General features: G+C 31.5%; 1 protein-coding gene across 1 annotated transcript in view; it reads left to right on the top strand.

The window, feature by feature from the left end:
- The window catches only part of LOC147072629 (uncharacterized), a 497,916-nt gene that overhangs the window by 471,767 nt on the left and 8,368 nt on the right, over positions 1–17,781 (top strand). Inside the window, exons 5-6 of the mRNA XM_085946249.1 lie at positions 525–653; positions 4,141–4,279. Coding sequence (XP_085802375.1) covers positions 525–653; positions 4,141–4,279 — 268 coding nt within the window. The remainder of the gene's footprint in view (positions 1–524; positions 654–4,140; positions 4,280–17,781) is intronic.

The following is a 17,781-nucleotide window of genomic DNA, read 5'->3' on the forward strand; positions in this document are numbered from 1 at the left end:
AGTACAAAACTTAAATCCATTGTAATATAATATAATATTCTATATTGTGTATTATAAATGAAAATATATTTAATTTTCCTGAATTTGTGGATTTAATTAGTCAAAATAAACTGACTTATATTCTTCCCTCAGTATCATTATTTAATAGAAATTTAATATTAGGAGCCTATATTATTTATTTTTAAATTATTTTCTTTAGTAGGTAAATAAACAATATATCGTAATATATAGTCAAACAGTGAGGACTTTATTGAGTGAATTAAATGAACCCTATTTTATTAGCTTAATAAACAAAATCCTTTCAAATTAATAAAATAACCATCACTAAAGTGAAATATGTCAATATAATTTGTTTGAATACTATTGCTCTCCCAATTAGCATTCCTTATGAGAAGTAAATTCTGCCCCTTTGAATAAAAAACATTTCAAGGTTTCAAATATATTCGGTAGGTATAAAAATAAACTGTTCTTTCCACTTATTTACTGACTATAACTTAATAAAAATTCTTTTCTTTTATTCGCAGTTGATACATACAATGGCAGCCATCTTCATTTTTGGAGGCTAGATCGGCGGCAGATGGGTGCGTTCTTGTGCATTGCGTCGAATGACGTCCCACCAGCGGTCAGCAAGAGAATAACTCTTAACGTAAATTGTAAGTATTGTACCTATTCTTAACCCTTCACATTTACCTTTTACCATTTGGCAGAGAGATACTGTGTAAGATTCCAATAAAAGTAAGAGTGTTATTAAAAAAAACAAAAGTTACCAACTACTAGTAATTATAAAATATTCAATACATTAAACATACATTCAAAGTATGGGGTTACATCGTTAAATATAATTTTATTGAAAATGGGGTTTTCTCTAAAACCTGTGTTTTCTAGACCGCTAAAATAATGGCGGTATGATTTTACATGATTAAGTAATCGGTACTTAAAAAAATTGTTAATTCTGCTTGGAAAATATGTCTAGCGTAATCTAATGGTGAATACAGACGATAGCATTTACCGGGTTCGTAGAACGTGGGTATTTTAAAAAAATCAAAACTGATTTACCATTATCTGTGAAAATTATTTGAAACTTTTTAACATAAATTGAACTATTTTCACAAAATTCCCGCGTGATATTATAAAAAGACCAAACATTTTTTTTTTGAATTTTTACTGTAAACCATTTGCTAAACCCCTATGTAAGGGTTCTGGAAAGAGACATGGAAGAGAAAAAGTTGTAATTATCCATAGGTACCCTGCAATGATAACTACTTGCAAAATATTCATAGAATCTTCGTCCAGCTCTTTCGATTGGAGCGCATACTGCTTTTATTGCAAGTGTGAACCACTACTCTCTTGTTTACATGGGCTTAGTGCTAATCATGAATACTCACCAATAGCTTCTAATACTGCTACACATAAACATGCTGAATTAGTAAAAAGCAGTATTCGACTTATTTACACGTGTCGGTATTAGTGCGAGTAGCGAGTACTAATGTTTAGTACTAACCCCGTGTATACAATCTCGTAGGTAAAGTAGGTATAAACTTAAAATGTAAATCTGATTACCAATTAAGGACTCACTACGATTAGTGACTCATTTTACAATTGGCTATGAATTTTAATTGCAGTGGTAGGTACTTCACAAAATAATAATATGTACTGTCATGTTCATCTCTTAAAACTGATTCCTCCATTCCGATCAATTTATCGTTATTCTCTACTAGTCAACGTTTTTCAGTATTGGCAACTAATTCTGTATAATATCACCAAGCTATAAACTTGTAGACTTTCTGCATTTAATTTTAATACAGCTTATATAAATGCGAGGAGTTTCATCGGTGCTTAACCATCCATACCTGTCATCGCATGCAATGAATTTGACACATCATTGATAACGTCAATCTTATCAAAAACCTTATTGCGTTCGTCAATGTGGCGAAAGGTGTTACCCTCGTATACGGAGTCAGATATTTTTAGCCGTTTTTTAGGATCAAATAGGTACCTAATGGTAATTACTTTAAGTTGATACTCATGCAATAGGTACCCAAAAAGATTATAAACATGCTGCGTTATGTACTAACACTATACAACTATGTATAAAATAAGTTGTAATTGAAGTAAATACTAGAAAACCTTTTAATTTAAATACAGAACATTCCTTTAAAAGTTTTTTTGAATTAGCCACTATTCCGTTTGTTGCAATATTTGTATTTAATAAGTTAAATATACTTTTACATTATACTTTGTAATTAACAGCGCTTGAAATGGAAAAGTTTACAAACCAGAGCGCTTGACAATTTTATTGTCTAAACATATTTACTAAGATATCAAATTGTATGTGTATTTTTATAAAAATAAGTATGTTAGACTTTCTATTACATGTCTTATCTAGCTCAGACGATCAAAAAAATTTGTCCATGAGGCAGAGCGTTAATTTTACAAACTTCACGAGCCGGAACGGCGCTCCGGTGCTTTTCGGTCCATTTCGAACCCTGGCTATAAATAATTTATTTTTCTATATCCGGTTATGAAAGGGAATGAAAACTTTTATAAGTATTGATTTAGCTTGTAAATATTAATTATTTTCTCTAATTATCTATTTGAAAATAGTAATTATTAAAGTAATAATTACTGATCCCTTAACATGTCATTAAAAAACTCAAGTTTATTGAATATTTCAACAAAAGTGATAAGTATCAAAGTTTGACGTTTCATCAAGCGATAGTTTAATGTTTATACATTAAAATTTGACATAACAATAACATGGTGTGTTCGTATCTGTAACGGAAATTCAAACCAATCAAGGATTAATATATTGTCATGAACAGCTCAACAATATTATTTAACAAAGCCTTAATAATAAAACTTCTCTCATAAACCTGCGAATTTAAGTCCATAGCACAAAAATGTCATATTTAGGAATTTATAATAAAAATAATCTAACTTTACAAATATATAAAATACCTACTATTAAAGTAATAATAGTGGAGCTCCGCGCCCCTAACTACCTTCGGCCCCACAGCCTCTACAGTCAACACAATGGCAGCACGACAAGCACAAATGCAGTGTTTAATTTCCATTATCTCTATAAATAAATCGACCACACTAATGTTTTTTTAAGTATTTATTTCCATCTGGATACAGTCCACAAGGAATTTATTACTGACAAGGAGCGTAAATGAAAAAAAAAATGTATACTTACTACGAACAGATTTACGGGTACCTATCACGTTTGTTCTGCTATGTTGGTATAGAGCAGCCATATTTCTTTTAAATACGTAATCATGATTCTAATACAATTAACCCGCAAACATTTTTTTTATTAAAAAAAATATATATTATGTACAATATAAATATTATTTTTAACACTACAACAAGCCAAGAGGCCCAATGATAGTAGTTTGCAGTATTGTATTTATTAATAGAAGAGAAATATATACAAATACCCAGGTTTTAAGAAAATCACATAAATAATAAAAAATGTGACCTCACCGAGAATCGAACTCGGCCAGCACGTTACGCACTAGCAATAACCCCCACTACATCAAACCCCGCTTCGTTCGAAAATAAAAACTTTTTAAATAAATGTAATTGAAACAAAAAAATTTAATGAATATAAAAGATTATTACAAAATAAATTTGATCCACTCTATATAAGAAAATATTTATATAAATCTTCACCTCAATACTACAACTCAATACTACAGGTTTGGTAATTGTTGAGAAAATGAAATTTAAACTTAACTTGATTAACAAAAATCTAGGCTATATTATTTGAAATAAAATGGAAAATTGTGTTTGTTAAATTAACTAATGTTCAATTGTATATAAAAAATATTGCAGATATGTTATTTTATTTATTAATTGCATTTGTAGTTTTAAAGTTATCTAATATTTTTAAACACAAAATTAATACAGTTCCTATTAACTGCTGACTTAACTTATTTTATCATTTTGTAGAGAAGTAAATGTGGAATCATATCCAATAGCTATTTTAAAAGCAGTAAAATCAAGTTATCTAGTTATAGTATTGTGAGGTGACGAAATTCGTTATCATGCTAACACAAAGACGTCATGTAATATATTATGGTGCTTTTTACTTTATTTAATATTTTTCAATAATAATGTATTTTGTTTCTTTACCAGTTGCCCCGACAGTTAAAGTGCCAAACCAGCTATTGGGAGCACCCCTAGATACAGACGTGCAACTAGAATGCTACGTTGAAGCTTTCCCAAACACCATCAACTACTGGGTCAAAAACAGAGGAGAAATGCTTCTAGATGGGTAAGAATCGATAAAGTAATGTATAAGATAATATTTTCTTCATAAAATAGAAACACTTCTACGTTTAGTTTATTTTAAGTTCACAGAGTTCAACAATAACAGAGAATAATTCAAACGATACACGGAAATAGATGAACAAGATAAGATGATTCACTCGACCAAATAACCAAATGAACTTGCCAACGAATTTGTTCAGTTCAGGTAGGTATCACATTTGATAACTAGAAACCACAAATAATGAATCTCGATAGTGTTAGGTGATCAAAAGGGTCAGAGCTAATCAGACTAAACTGACTAGCTGCAAGACTGTGAGAGATCTGTGAGAGATATCAATTACGGAGTCAACATAAAGTTAAATCCTAATCCGTCTACATAGTGCTTGCGGCGTCCAGTCGATGTGCAGCACCATATATGGTTCTCTTTTTGAAGTCACGCCGCTATATATAGAGTTAAATCTTAATCTGTCTACATAGCGCTCGCGGCGTCCAGTCAATGGGCCGCGCAATCTATGGGTCTATTTTCTAAGTCACGCCGGTATATCCCTTAATATGTGAGCTAAACCAGAGAATGACAAAAATATACCGTATGCCCCATGCTTGCTAAAGTAAAAAATCATCCACAAACTGTATTGTATTGTACACTTAACACTAGAAACAAATCTCGATAGTGTAAGATGGTTACTTTCTAAATAGAGGACCGGCATCATCAAATGGTCAGAGCTAATCATACTAAGCTGACTGGGTGTACTCAATGTGTAAAAAATACGGATTTACCATAGTGTTAAATCCTTATCCATCTACATAGCGCTTGCGACGTCCAGTCAATAGGCAGCGCCATCTGTAGCTCAGTTTTCGAAGTCATGCCGCTACAATTGTTGATTAACTTTTCTTAATACCAAATATTAAGGAGAATCTTCATCCAGGTGAAACCTTATGTGGTTCTTCTACAATTATTATACATTTGTAAAGGCAATTTCATTTTGACGAAAACAACATTTTTTTACAAAAGAAAAACATATCAAGCTACATAATCTTTTGTATTTTTGAGTTTTTAAATACATTTATGCAATATGCTGATTGCGTTTCTACTCCGCATTATATAAAATGATCTTCTTCAACATATTTAGTTTGAATATAATTATTTTTCCATAAAATATTGTCTTTTGGCTGCCTGAATAACATCTAAAAATTATCTCTAATTTAGTCTAAATCACAGCATTCAACCAGAGCTTTCGTGTCGTAATCACATGACGTGTCTACATATATACAAATACAAAAGAGGTATAGGTATGTGAAAGAGAGATCTAAAAAAAATACAAATTCAATATCTGCAAATATAGATGTTTTCATTGTTACCATGTTTTGATCATGAGAAGTCCATAAAATATGCCTCCATATGTTAGAGGTTATATTAACATAGTTTTTACTTTTTTTACGAGAAACGGATATAAACCATTTGCTCAACCTATTAGGAATATACCCTGGGTCCAAATACATATTGGAAAATATCAAATATATTTTCCAGACCCGGGATTCGAACTCGAGACTTACGACATTATAAGCTGACGTGGTAACCACTCTCTCATCGTGGGTATCGACAACCATATTTACGAAAAATCTTAGTTATGTTTCGTCTATCTATAGTATTTTACTGAACATAAAATATTACTTTTTTATAAAACTAAAAAACTCAATGTCATGCACTAAAAAAGATATTATACAAAAAAGTGATGCCGAACCGGGAATCAAACTTGCGGAAAAAATGTGGATTTGCTGGTAACATGACGCAGTACGGTAGATTCCCGGAGATTCCCTGCTGTGTGTAAAATACCATAAGAAAAGCGTACTATGTAGGCTTTATTGTAAAAGTATCACCCATTTCATAAATTGAAGCAGACGTTTTTCAGGTTTCAAGGACAAACACCATCAAAGTAAATAAGAAAAATCTTTGAAGTACAGCACACCTTTGTGTGCATGTGTCAGTAACTCTATGTGTAATATTAATGATATTGACCGAAGGTACTTAATGGAATTTGAATTTAAGTTCTAATGGATTTATGTGTGTATGAATCATATTAGAAACTATTAGAGAATAATCAAATGGCCCTGCTGTTTAGAGAATAAATATATTACTGGTCGCTGTTGATACTTTTTTACCTACGAAATGTCTTTGGGAAATTTAAATTTATATTTATTAAGAAGGTAAATTTTAAATAATTTTACAATTATAGAGTTTTTGCCACTAGTTTGTACATAAAGGTGAATTTATTGTGGGCAATTATGCTTAAAAAATAAATGACTACATAGATATCTTTTTATTAAAATTATATAAGACAATATAGGTCTTTTTTGTCTTTTTAAAGATTTTATAGGGGTGTAGTTGTGATTTGTTTAGTCAACTACCCCCGTTATTATATTATATTCATGCGGTTGCTTTTGTAGGTGACATATTGTGACATTGTACGGGCAGTGTAGAAGGAAAACACGCGTATATCATTTATATGGCACAACTAGATTAGTGGTATTACACGGCAGATAACATGCAGTTATATTAAACTATGGTTTTGAGTGTAAAGGTTTATCCTGATTCTTTTAACTTAATAATTTGAAAAAAGGGCTGAGTGCTCTTGTAACCTCTACATATTATATTGAAGCTCTCTAAACAACTGTCATTTCCGATTCCCCATTGTCTATGCTCTAAACATGACCATAGACAATAACGTGTCAGTTGTAGAGTTGGGTAAAACCTCTACAACTTTTTGCAATTATTACTTTAATAAATTAATAATTAATAACTCTCAATTCCAACTACCAGTTACAATGTCATTATATTTGATTTTTCGTGTATTACTAATATTTTTTAATAATGGTTGGTGGTGGCGCTTTTAGTAATGGACTGTAATTTGAGGGTGATGCCAGATTGGTGGATTACGGATCTATGGGGGAGGGGGAGTTACACAGGATGCGAGACACTGACCTTTATATTGAGAGGGCTGGCCCGCGCTGGGGTAGGTTGGGTGTTCACGCACTCACGCACTGGTAAACGGATGGTACACTTTTGATGGATGATATATTATAAGGTTGATAAATGATGATGATATATTTAGGATGGATGATAGACGCAACGTTCACTCAAACCGTAACAGGCTTAGCGCAAAAATTTTCAAACATATGCGCTTTGAGCCACTCGGTAGTTAACGATGGCTAAGCCATCACAAGCCCGCAACACGACCGCTTTCTTGATGTCACTCGAGCTAACTCTTGAAGCAGTCTATTTAATTGAATTAATCAATAAACTGTGGTATGGCGGTAACATGCCTACATGCACCAGTTGTTTTGAGCTAACTGCATGTTATTCAATCATGGCCGCCTGATGACCCGTGCTTGCTCGTCGTCTGGTCTTGTGACAATAATTAATAAGGGATTTGGAAGTAGGTGGGAAGAAAGGAATGAAAGCTACCATATTTAGCCCAAGCAGTTAGCAATGGCTGTTATTGTATAATTAATTATTTAAAGTATTAAATAATTAATACTATGTTATATTATTATTCAAATAATTTATTGATTCAACTGTAGAATAATTATCAATAATTTCTGTATTACGCAAAACTCATAAGGCTAATAATTCTTATTATAGTTAAAACCTTTAGTATTTAAATATCGGTTTATTAATAATTTAGTTGTCTAGGCTTCCTTTTAGTGTTGACACTCATTCAAATACTAAATCACATATACCCGCTTACAATGCGTGAATTCAATTAACGTTGGCAATTGAAAGAAAACATTTCCAGTGAAAACATCCCCATTGTGTTTTAAGAATAAAAGGTTCAAAGTAAGGTTTTGTTATAGGCTATTGAGGATGAGTTGTATTATTTGAAAAGCTTTGTTTGTTAATAATCTCCTAATCAAATGGACCTAAGTAAATAAGTCGCTCACATCTTTTTTGTCTACTTGACAAAGGGGATAGATTCCGATTATACCTGACATTAATGCGTCTACGTATTAAAACAAACAATCATATTATTTTAATTTAATCTCTAAATAAAATTAAACTTTATTAGTTTAAATAATCATAACTTCGTTTTATATTTTTTCTTTCTATGTTTTACCTACCTATTATCGGACGTTGAAGATGATTTTGATCATTGTTTCCTTATTTTTCATTGTTCTATCGAAGGATGTGGTGAGCTTAAACCAGTTTCTGAGATTCTTCATCCAGGACATTCTTCTTCTGTAAAATAAGATACCTTCCATCGAGTGATAATATCCTGAAATTGATACCTTTGGAAATGTACCATGATGTAGCTAACACCAACTATATATAGTTACTTTTTTAATTATTTTTCACCTATTTGAACTTCGTTTTTCTATAATACTAATACTATCGACCGAATGCATTTGATGGAATTTGAATTTAAAATCTAATTTGTACTATTCCATTTCGGTCGGTTTATACGACCTGGGTTTCGCCTTTCGGTATCTTCAGGCACTGTGTACACTCACCAAAAGGCAAACACACACGGACAACACATATTATTAACTCTAACTTATATAACAAATCAATACAATAAAGTATGTAATAATTTTATCACATTCCCATTAATATGTTAAGGATCCAATAAAAAAAATATAACATACAAATAATGAATAGTTGAAGTAAAATAATCCCCCCCTCCCAGCTTTATCAATAATAATACACTCAATAAGTGCATAATAAATCGTCAAAACCTAATAATTGATCATTAGTAATTATAATCAATAAAAATACTACACTCAAGAGGTGTAAAGTCATCCATTCTGGGAACAATGGTAACGTATTGGGAATTAATGGAATTAACTTATGAGATATTATATCTTTGATATCAGTCTTTAAAAGGATCTGAGATGTCGACCCTGACACTTGGCCTGAACAATGATAATTTGCAAGTGGCTAATCGTCCGATCCATCATCCATCATAAAGCGACCACAGCATCGCAAGACTTCAGTATAACAATACGAAAACCACGTCAGTGGAAGGTAGTCAGGACAGACCATAGAATAGAGGTCTCAAATATGTCATCAAATATTGAACGTTTTTTTTACTAAGTAAATGTATGCTATCAGAAAAGCTGTCTAACTAAATTGACTGCAGGAAGCATGATTATGACTGTCGAAATGAAAGGAAATGTAAAAAGTCTATACTCAGCAAAAAAATACGTTTTATAAAAAAAACATAGGATAACAACATGAATGAGATAATAATTTCAGTATTAGGAATATCTATCAAGTATTTAATTACGTTTAATAAGATTAAAGTAGAAAATTATAAACATTTTTTTTTCAATTATCTTGCAAAACGTTTTAATAATATTTTTTTTTATTTCCTTTATTTAATAATAATTTCCAGTTGAAATTCTCATTAAATATACATTTGGCAAACAAAATTAAAGCTCAATTGACCAAACCACAAAAGTCTTTTGTCTCTTGAAGCTTTCTTGTCCTTGTAAATTAACGCATTAAGACGTTTTATAAAAAAGGACTTAAAAGTTTCTTAGAAATAAATTCCATACTGCCAACCATCAGTATCATAATATGACATAATATTTCTATATTATAGAAATATTTGGTACAGTTCGGTTATGAGGAATACAGCGGCAAACACATTTTGAAAATAGCCAATATACTGAATTATTTGATAGGTTAACCTAACCTAACCTAACCTAACCTAACCCAAACTAACCTATCCTAAACTAATCCAAACTAACAAATAATCCAGTATATCGAGTGTTTTCAAAATGTATTTTCCGCTGTGTATTCCTCATAACCGAACTGTACCAAATATTCTCCAACTTAATAGTCTGTGTATAAGCATATGTGCATGTGTATTCATTATATTTTACTCTTTGTTTTTTATTCCAAAATAAATATATATATTATATTATATTCTTTTTAATACTACAACCGGATACGATGCCTAATAACAATAGTGTAGGTAGAAATATATGTGAAACAATTACAAACACTTAGACTTAGAGAAAATCACATAAATAGGTATATTGTAACTTCATCGGGAATTAAACCCAAAATACCAGCGTATTACGCACTGGGCTACGATGGCCGACGAGGAATTGAGAATAAAGTTCCTGACATAAGGTATATAAATTAAAATAAAACAAACTATGTAGAAACATAATTTTAATGCCCCATTGAAACAGGCGAATCAGTTCTAGCTAATATTAAAATATTTAGAATACGTACCTATTAAGTATATTTTAGTATTTTATATTCTATACCCACGATGGCCGCGCGGCTTAAGCGTCGGCCTATAGCGTCGTAGGTCCCAAATTTATATCTTGGGTCCGACAAATACACAATATATTGTTTTTCAATTTGTGTATGAGTCAGAGTGTAGACCTAATAGGTTGTGCAAATGGCTGACATCCATTTCTCGTAAAACAACAAAATCTGTTAATAGAAACCTCCACTCTGTAGAGGCCCATATTATTACATAATCTTATTAGAATCGGAGATGGTCGAAAAAAATATGATGTCTTTCTACCTATTATTGACAGTTAACACCATTAAAGAAATCCTGCCGTTCCATATAGTTTTCCAGTGGTATTTGTGTTTCACTATTCCTATTGTTAAAGATACCTACTTCACTTGACCAGACCGTTTTCGCTGTTAATGAATCATTCTAAAATATTTCTTCCTTTTTTGTTACGTGGTTACCTACAATAACTGAACTCCGTTGGATATATTGGATAGTTAGTTCTTCGTCTATACTGGATACAGAGGACCAAAATGAATAAACACAACTCGAGTCAAAGAGAAATGAGAGTAACTAACATAAAATTATCAGAGTTATAATATGACATTATTAAATTTGCTAAGTTTGCTTTCTATCTTTCTCAAATTTTGTGTCATCATCATATTTTGTCACTTTACCCGCTTCGACCTCGTGGACAGTTTTTCCGCATTGTCAGCATTTCAAAACTTTTTAAAACCTGTTACAATAACTAACGTCTTGCCAAGTAAGTAGTTTTTTATTCAGTAAAGCATCATATAATTGGTAAAAGATTAATTGCTGTTTATTATTTTTTTGACACTTTTCAGTCACAGTTCTGACTTCCTCATTATTCAAGGGCACTGTTTTTTTTTTAAATGTTAACGGCTCACATGCTCAGCGTACGTCAAAATAGAGCTTTTATGCTATTTTCAAAGCATGATCCTGGACATTCCTTAAACGTTGTGGAGAATAAATTTACATACTTTTGAAGCCTTATTATCCTTTATATTTATTTTAAACATTTGATGATTTCATAAAGTATTTTTATTACATAAAATAGTATTCTTTTAAACCTCTCGCTCTAATGTTTTATAATATAGTCATATTTCAGTACGTCCATGTGAAGTGGTGTCAAGATTTTTTATATTTATTATTTTTAAAAGCATTTATAAAACCATTAATAAAATTTATGTCGACATTATTATAGTGAAATATTTACAATTAAAAAATATATTGATAATCTCTGTGATCCCAAATTTGACAAGAATTAGGCATTTTATTATTTAAAAAAATAGGCAAAATTTACACGATTAAAGATAATTTTAAAGATACTGATTATAAGCTATGTCTTTGACCATTCAAATGTGATAAACATTCTACGAATAATGTTTGCTTTACAATAATTATTGACCTAAGAATAAGGTAGTATTTTTTTGAAATACTCCATTTCTATTGGCATTTCCCAGTGGCTAAGCTTCAACATACGATCGAAGCCATAAATTGACAAACGATAAATGATGTGGGGAGTAAGATCATGTTAACGCGCGTGTCTGAACATGTACCTAACCGATTTTTTAAAAATCTAAAGCGTTTAAGGAATGTACAGGATCATGCTTTGAAATAGCATAAAAGCTCCATTTTCACGTACGCTGAGCATGTCTCCCCTTAAGCAAAGGCGTCCATATAAAAAGTGTCTGTAATCTATATAATACATTGGTATATCCAAAAGTGATTTTATTGTATTTAAAATAACAGTATATACAGCATGGGAAATTTATTTTCATAATATCGCTACACTTCTTATCAAAAATTGTCCGAAAAGGTTGACTAACGTTGACCCCTCGTCTACATGCGATGTACAATTTAATACTTTAAATTTGATTTTTTAAGTTATACTTCTTTAGACGCGTTTTAAAAACAGACCAGAGTGTATTTTTGGCGTGTGACAAGTAACACATAATTTATTTTTTCAAACAAAAATAAACGCACTTGATTGGATTCGAAACACCAATTGTTCGGTTATCAGCCGAACGCACTACTATTACGACACAGTGTGATACTTCAATCGTGACGATTATACGGTATAATATTATAGTTTAAAATTGTTCCATTGCCTAGGCAGCGAATTTTTATTCTCGGCCATTTGCAATTCTTTACGTAAACAAACTATTAAACGTCATAGTGGCAGTTGTTACTTTAAAAATAAAAACAACGATAAATAATTATATAATTTAGTAATATTAGTTAAAGTGTATAGAAATAAACCAACGGCGTTCCAATAAACGGTGCCTTTTCTTGAGTGTGTAATTTAACAAGATAATGAAGAGCTAGTCGAAGAATCTAGGTTATCACAAGTTTTATTTTTGTTTTGTTACGCCAAAGAAGTATAACTTACATAAGTACACACACCGATTTTTTTAAATATATTTTTATTGTTTGCCCAATTATGTGTTACCTATCTTAAAATATTACTTTTCAAATAAGAAAATGCTTATCTTTTAAAATATACACATAAACCATTGAGAATGTAGTATTTATTTCGCTAAGTGTTTTTCTTCTTTCCTGAATATTTTTGTCTTTGCATACGAGTATATAACCTTTTTATAGGGACGCCTTCACTTGTTATAATTGTATTTGGATTAATACTACGGGCGTATATTAGTTTTATTATTCATTAATGAATTTATAAGACAGTTTTATATCATTACGTCTGTACATTAATTGTGAAATAATCTGTAACCCAAAAGAAACGCCAAAGTATGATTGTCTAAAGGCATGTTATATTACAGGTTTTGTGATTACTTAAGTATTGATTTCAGTTCATTTAATTAAAATGTTTAAATTCATTGGAAAGTCTCATTTTTAGTGTACAATTTATCTTATTGCCAGTGTCCATCTTATCTATCTATCGAAAAGTGAGATATTCCGCTACGGTCGAATCAATGCTATTATAGTCAGTCTCCAATGTGAAGCTCGCTTGTGATAATTCAATTTTTTTATTTGGTTTGACAGTTCACGATACTCTCAACATCATCAATTTGGGAAGACAACAGATGTTAGTATATGCAATTTAGATGTCGTAGTAGATTTTTGGGTTTCCACCGTGTGTCCTTCTTCCTTCTTAACTCGACGTTTCGGGCTCATTGCAGAGGCCATTATCAAGAGATGATATTATGTTGATAGTTTCATATCAACATATCATCTCTTGATAATGGCCTCTGCAACGAGCCCGAAACGTCGAGTAAAGAAAGAAGAAGGACACACGGTGGAAACCCAAAAATCTACTACGATAAAAAACAACCGTGAAAGCCTCAAACATTATGCAATTTAGATGCTTTGGTAATGTGTTTGCTCTGTAAAAATATGTTAAAATAAAAATAATTACAAGATAAAAAGAACTTTTTATATACCACGTTTTTTAATTTTTTCTTGAATCATATAAACTTGACAATTCTATGTATCAACAAATACTTTTTATTGTACTTGATAGAAATACAGAATAAATATAGAATACTGAAATGCCATTTTGACATTTCATATTGATTTCCATAGTAACGCACGTATAATAATATATTCATAATTTAGTTGGTAGGACCCTCTTATCAACCAGCAATAATAACTCTCCATACATTCTGCTTAAAGATGGCCAATAATATTAAAAGAATGCATTGTCATTGTGTTCTGCTATATTTTAAAAGTTTCAAAGGTCTAGCTAGTCGGAAAGCTAGTTTTGGACAAACAATAAAAAATCTGTACCGGACAATCAAGAATACGAGCTAATAAAAACGTGGTAACAAAATAAACGGCCCTGCTTGACCAAAAATCATTATACTCGTATTTAGTAAATCACAGATAAGAAATTGTCATGGGAAATAAGTGACTTAAATAATATTGTGGACATAAGCCTTGGCGTTGATTATAATTCTGGAGTTACCCTGATTGAGTCATGAAATACAAAAACCGAAAATCCAGTTGCATAGAATATAGATTTAGTTTTAATAAAAATGACACCAATATAACATACATTAATAATAAAGTGACACCTACCAAACTTTTATTCAGTAGTCACATTGCGTTCCATCATTATAATTGTGGTTATAATTAAAATTTTAAAATAATTATATCATTTAATAGTTTATTTAATTTAATGGTTGTTTAGTCAGTGGTTAATTGCATTAATTAACACATTGCAGATATTAATTTTAATAAATTTCACTGAAAAAATAAATGTATAAGACAAACTAAATAATATGTAGATACTGATGAATATTTCATATTTGCATATTGAGTCGTTCTGCAGTTGTCAGATTTTTCAGGTTACCTCGTGGATGAAAACGGCATCTGTCTAATCTGCAAAATCTTTGACATATTTTCCTTCATACTTTAAACAGCCGATACACGGCTAAATGGCATTTTTTTTTAATAAGCTAGGTATTTCAATTGCATGCGATTAGAATCAAGTAATACAATATATAACCTAACTGTGTGACTCAGCGACATTTGACAGCTTGTAGTTAAGAGCGTACTTCAGTGAAAGGGCAAATAATTTTCAACAGTAGGTGCGACGAAATTTCTCACTAGTCGCCAATAGGAGACCGATAGTCGAGGTGTCCGCACGTCGATTTGTTTTGCCATTGCGTCGGATGAAAATATTCTTAAATCGTGTAAAGATGACTAAAAAACTTTACGTATGTACTTAAAAAAGAAAACATGTCAATGAATATACTATTATTATTAGTAATATAACAATAAACATAACATTAAATGGACGCATGTTGGATTTTTATGACAAATTATATTTCGTTCGGCACGCGTCATTTGCACAATCCGCGCATCGCCTGGCCACAATCTTTTTGGACCATGCCTCAACTGAAGTATTGCCTTAATGCGATCATGGACGGCCGTTTTAAAAAATATCATGTCAGACAGGTAACTTCCTGGGATAATTAACTGTCCCAATATAACATATCATATGTACCTATCACTTTTTTTGGTTGGAGTTACGTGATATGTTAGAATAGCCCTGAGTTCCTTCAAATTCGTTCTAGTTTTGACTTAGCATATTTTTCCCGATGTCAAATGATATGAAATCACCTTAATCTGCGTTCCCCATACAGTTACTGTCACCGAACAACGCCACAAAAGATAAAATTCCTTCAAAGGCGATGGAAATTATCCCCACAAAACTTTCAAGCTAATGTCCCGTTACACCGAGAGACGCGCGACTATTTCCTTACAAACAATGGTACACAAGGGCGATTGTCGTCCACCAAGTAACAAGTTAATAAAATTCTCATAATGGCATTTATTAGCCGGCAGGAATAAGCAGCGGCACTCGTCTCTAAGACAAAAAAAGTATTAAAGAACAAAAAAGAGACTAATTAACTCATTTTGCATAGTCGGATTTTTTAATCTGTTGAAGTTTGAGATATAATAATTATTTAAAATCCTAAGTTAATACCCAAATTCAATTAAGACGTGAAATTTTATTTAAACCAAAAATTAGACGGTTTCTACTCTTACATTATATCAAGAGTAATAATTAATACAACGTACAAATGGATAATAAAATGCATTTCAAGTATAACGCTTGGAGATCGAAAAATAAATTGGTAAGAGACAGTGGTCTTGTTATTAACTATATCATCATCATTTATGGCACTACAATCCTTGATGGGTCTTGGCCTCCTTAACTTCCTCCAACATGGACGATCCAGCGCCGACACTCTCCAATATTATTTTGTCCAAGCATTTTTAAATCTCCCGTGGCATAGTCCAGCCATCTCTATTTCGGCCGACCAGGTCTTCTCTTGCCATCGGGGATTGTGTACATAGCCTTCCTCGCTGGTACATCCTCCGGCATTCTATGCACGGGGCCGATCCAGCGCAGTCTCTGCATTTTCATATGCCACTTTATCTTTTCGCCCCTATAAATTGTGTATAGCTCCGCATCAAACCTTGACCTCCACTATTTTTATTAACTACAACAGTGAACCGAATAACATATTACATTTAGGATCAAGGGCCAATGAAAAATGGGACCATCAAGATATACAAACCACAAGTATTGTCTTTCTTAAAATGAGACGCTTAATTACCAATCGAGACCTTAACCAAGATTATAAAAATATATTTGAAAATATTATGAATAATACATAATTTAAAAAAATATCTTTTAACCTATTTTAATCATCTAATGAAACCTTAGAAGAAGTAGAAAACCTCCAAAGGATAGGCTTAGAGACTGGTGAATCGATAAATATATAACTAACTTCCGTGGAAGTCCATGGCAACGCAGTGCATATAACCCTATAGAAATGGAGCCGGTTTGGAAAGGTCTTCATCTAGCAGTAGTTTCATTGAGTCGCATAATGATAATAATTATGATTAAGATGAAGTAGTGTACTTTTAAAGACATCGTGTAACGGATTTGGTTCCATGATAAAACAGAACAGTGACAAAACAGAACAACGATAATTATAACTATGACCTTTCAGGAAAAATATAAATTTAATATTGAAATTGTCCTATCTCTATTATGTTGTTAGATTTTTAATAGCACAGATTTTCAATACGCCTTAATAAATCAAAATATATACCTAATTTCTGCATTCCTAATCGCTTGAAAGCCTCAAATAAACGGGACTTAACTCGGTGTTGATAACCTAACCTAAACTAACCTAACCTAACCTAACCTAACCTAATCTAAGCTAACCTAAATAGACTCCAGAAAAATTAATGTTTCATTTTTCCCCTGGCTGTTCTGGTTTGTCACTGTTCTGTTTTGTCACTGTTCTGTTTTGTCATGTTCTGTTTTTGTCCGGTTACCATTACTTAGTTGTATTTTAAGGACATTAAAATTAGCCGTTATTTTAAGTTATAAACAGTGAGGGATATTAAAACGGAGAAATAATATTTACCTTATTATTAATTATAACATATGAGTACTCACATCTATAAACATATTTTAATGTTTGCATTTTGGCAAAGGATTACATTAGATAATGATATACTAAACTTTCATCTAGAAAAAATACTCTTTCCGTATTTCCCTGCGGTACTTTATCACTTTTTTCTAAGCCACTTTAAAATTGAATGCAAATTAAAATCACCCAACAGTGAAAAGAATTTATATAATATTTTGAAAAAAATTACAAAATTCTCTCCAAGTTCGCAGGGCGCTTAATAGGAAAACTTTTGGGCGGGAAATGAAATTATAATAAATATCTTTAAC

This window comes from Rhyacophila brunnea, unplaced genomic scaffold (assembly GCF_057557595.1).
Source record: "Rhyacophila brunnea isolate RB1 unplaced genomic scaffold, BYU_Rbru_1.0 scaffold_19, whole genome shotgun sequence".
Taxonomy (NCBI): Eukaryota; Metazoa; Arthropoda; class Insecta; order Trichoptera; family Rhyacophilidae; genus Rhyacophila; species Rhyacophila brunnea.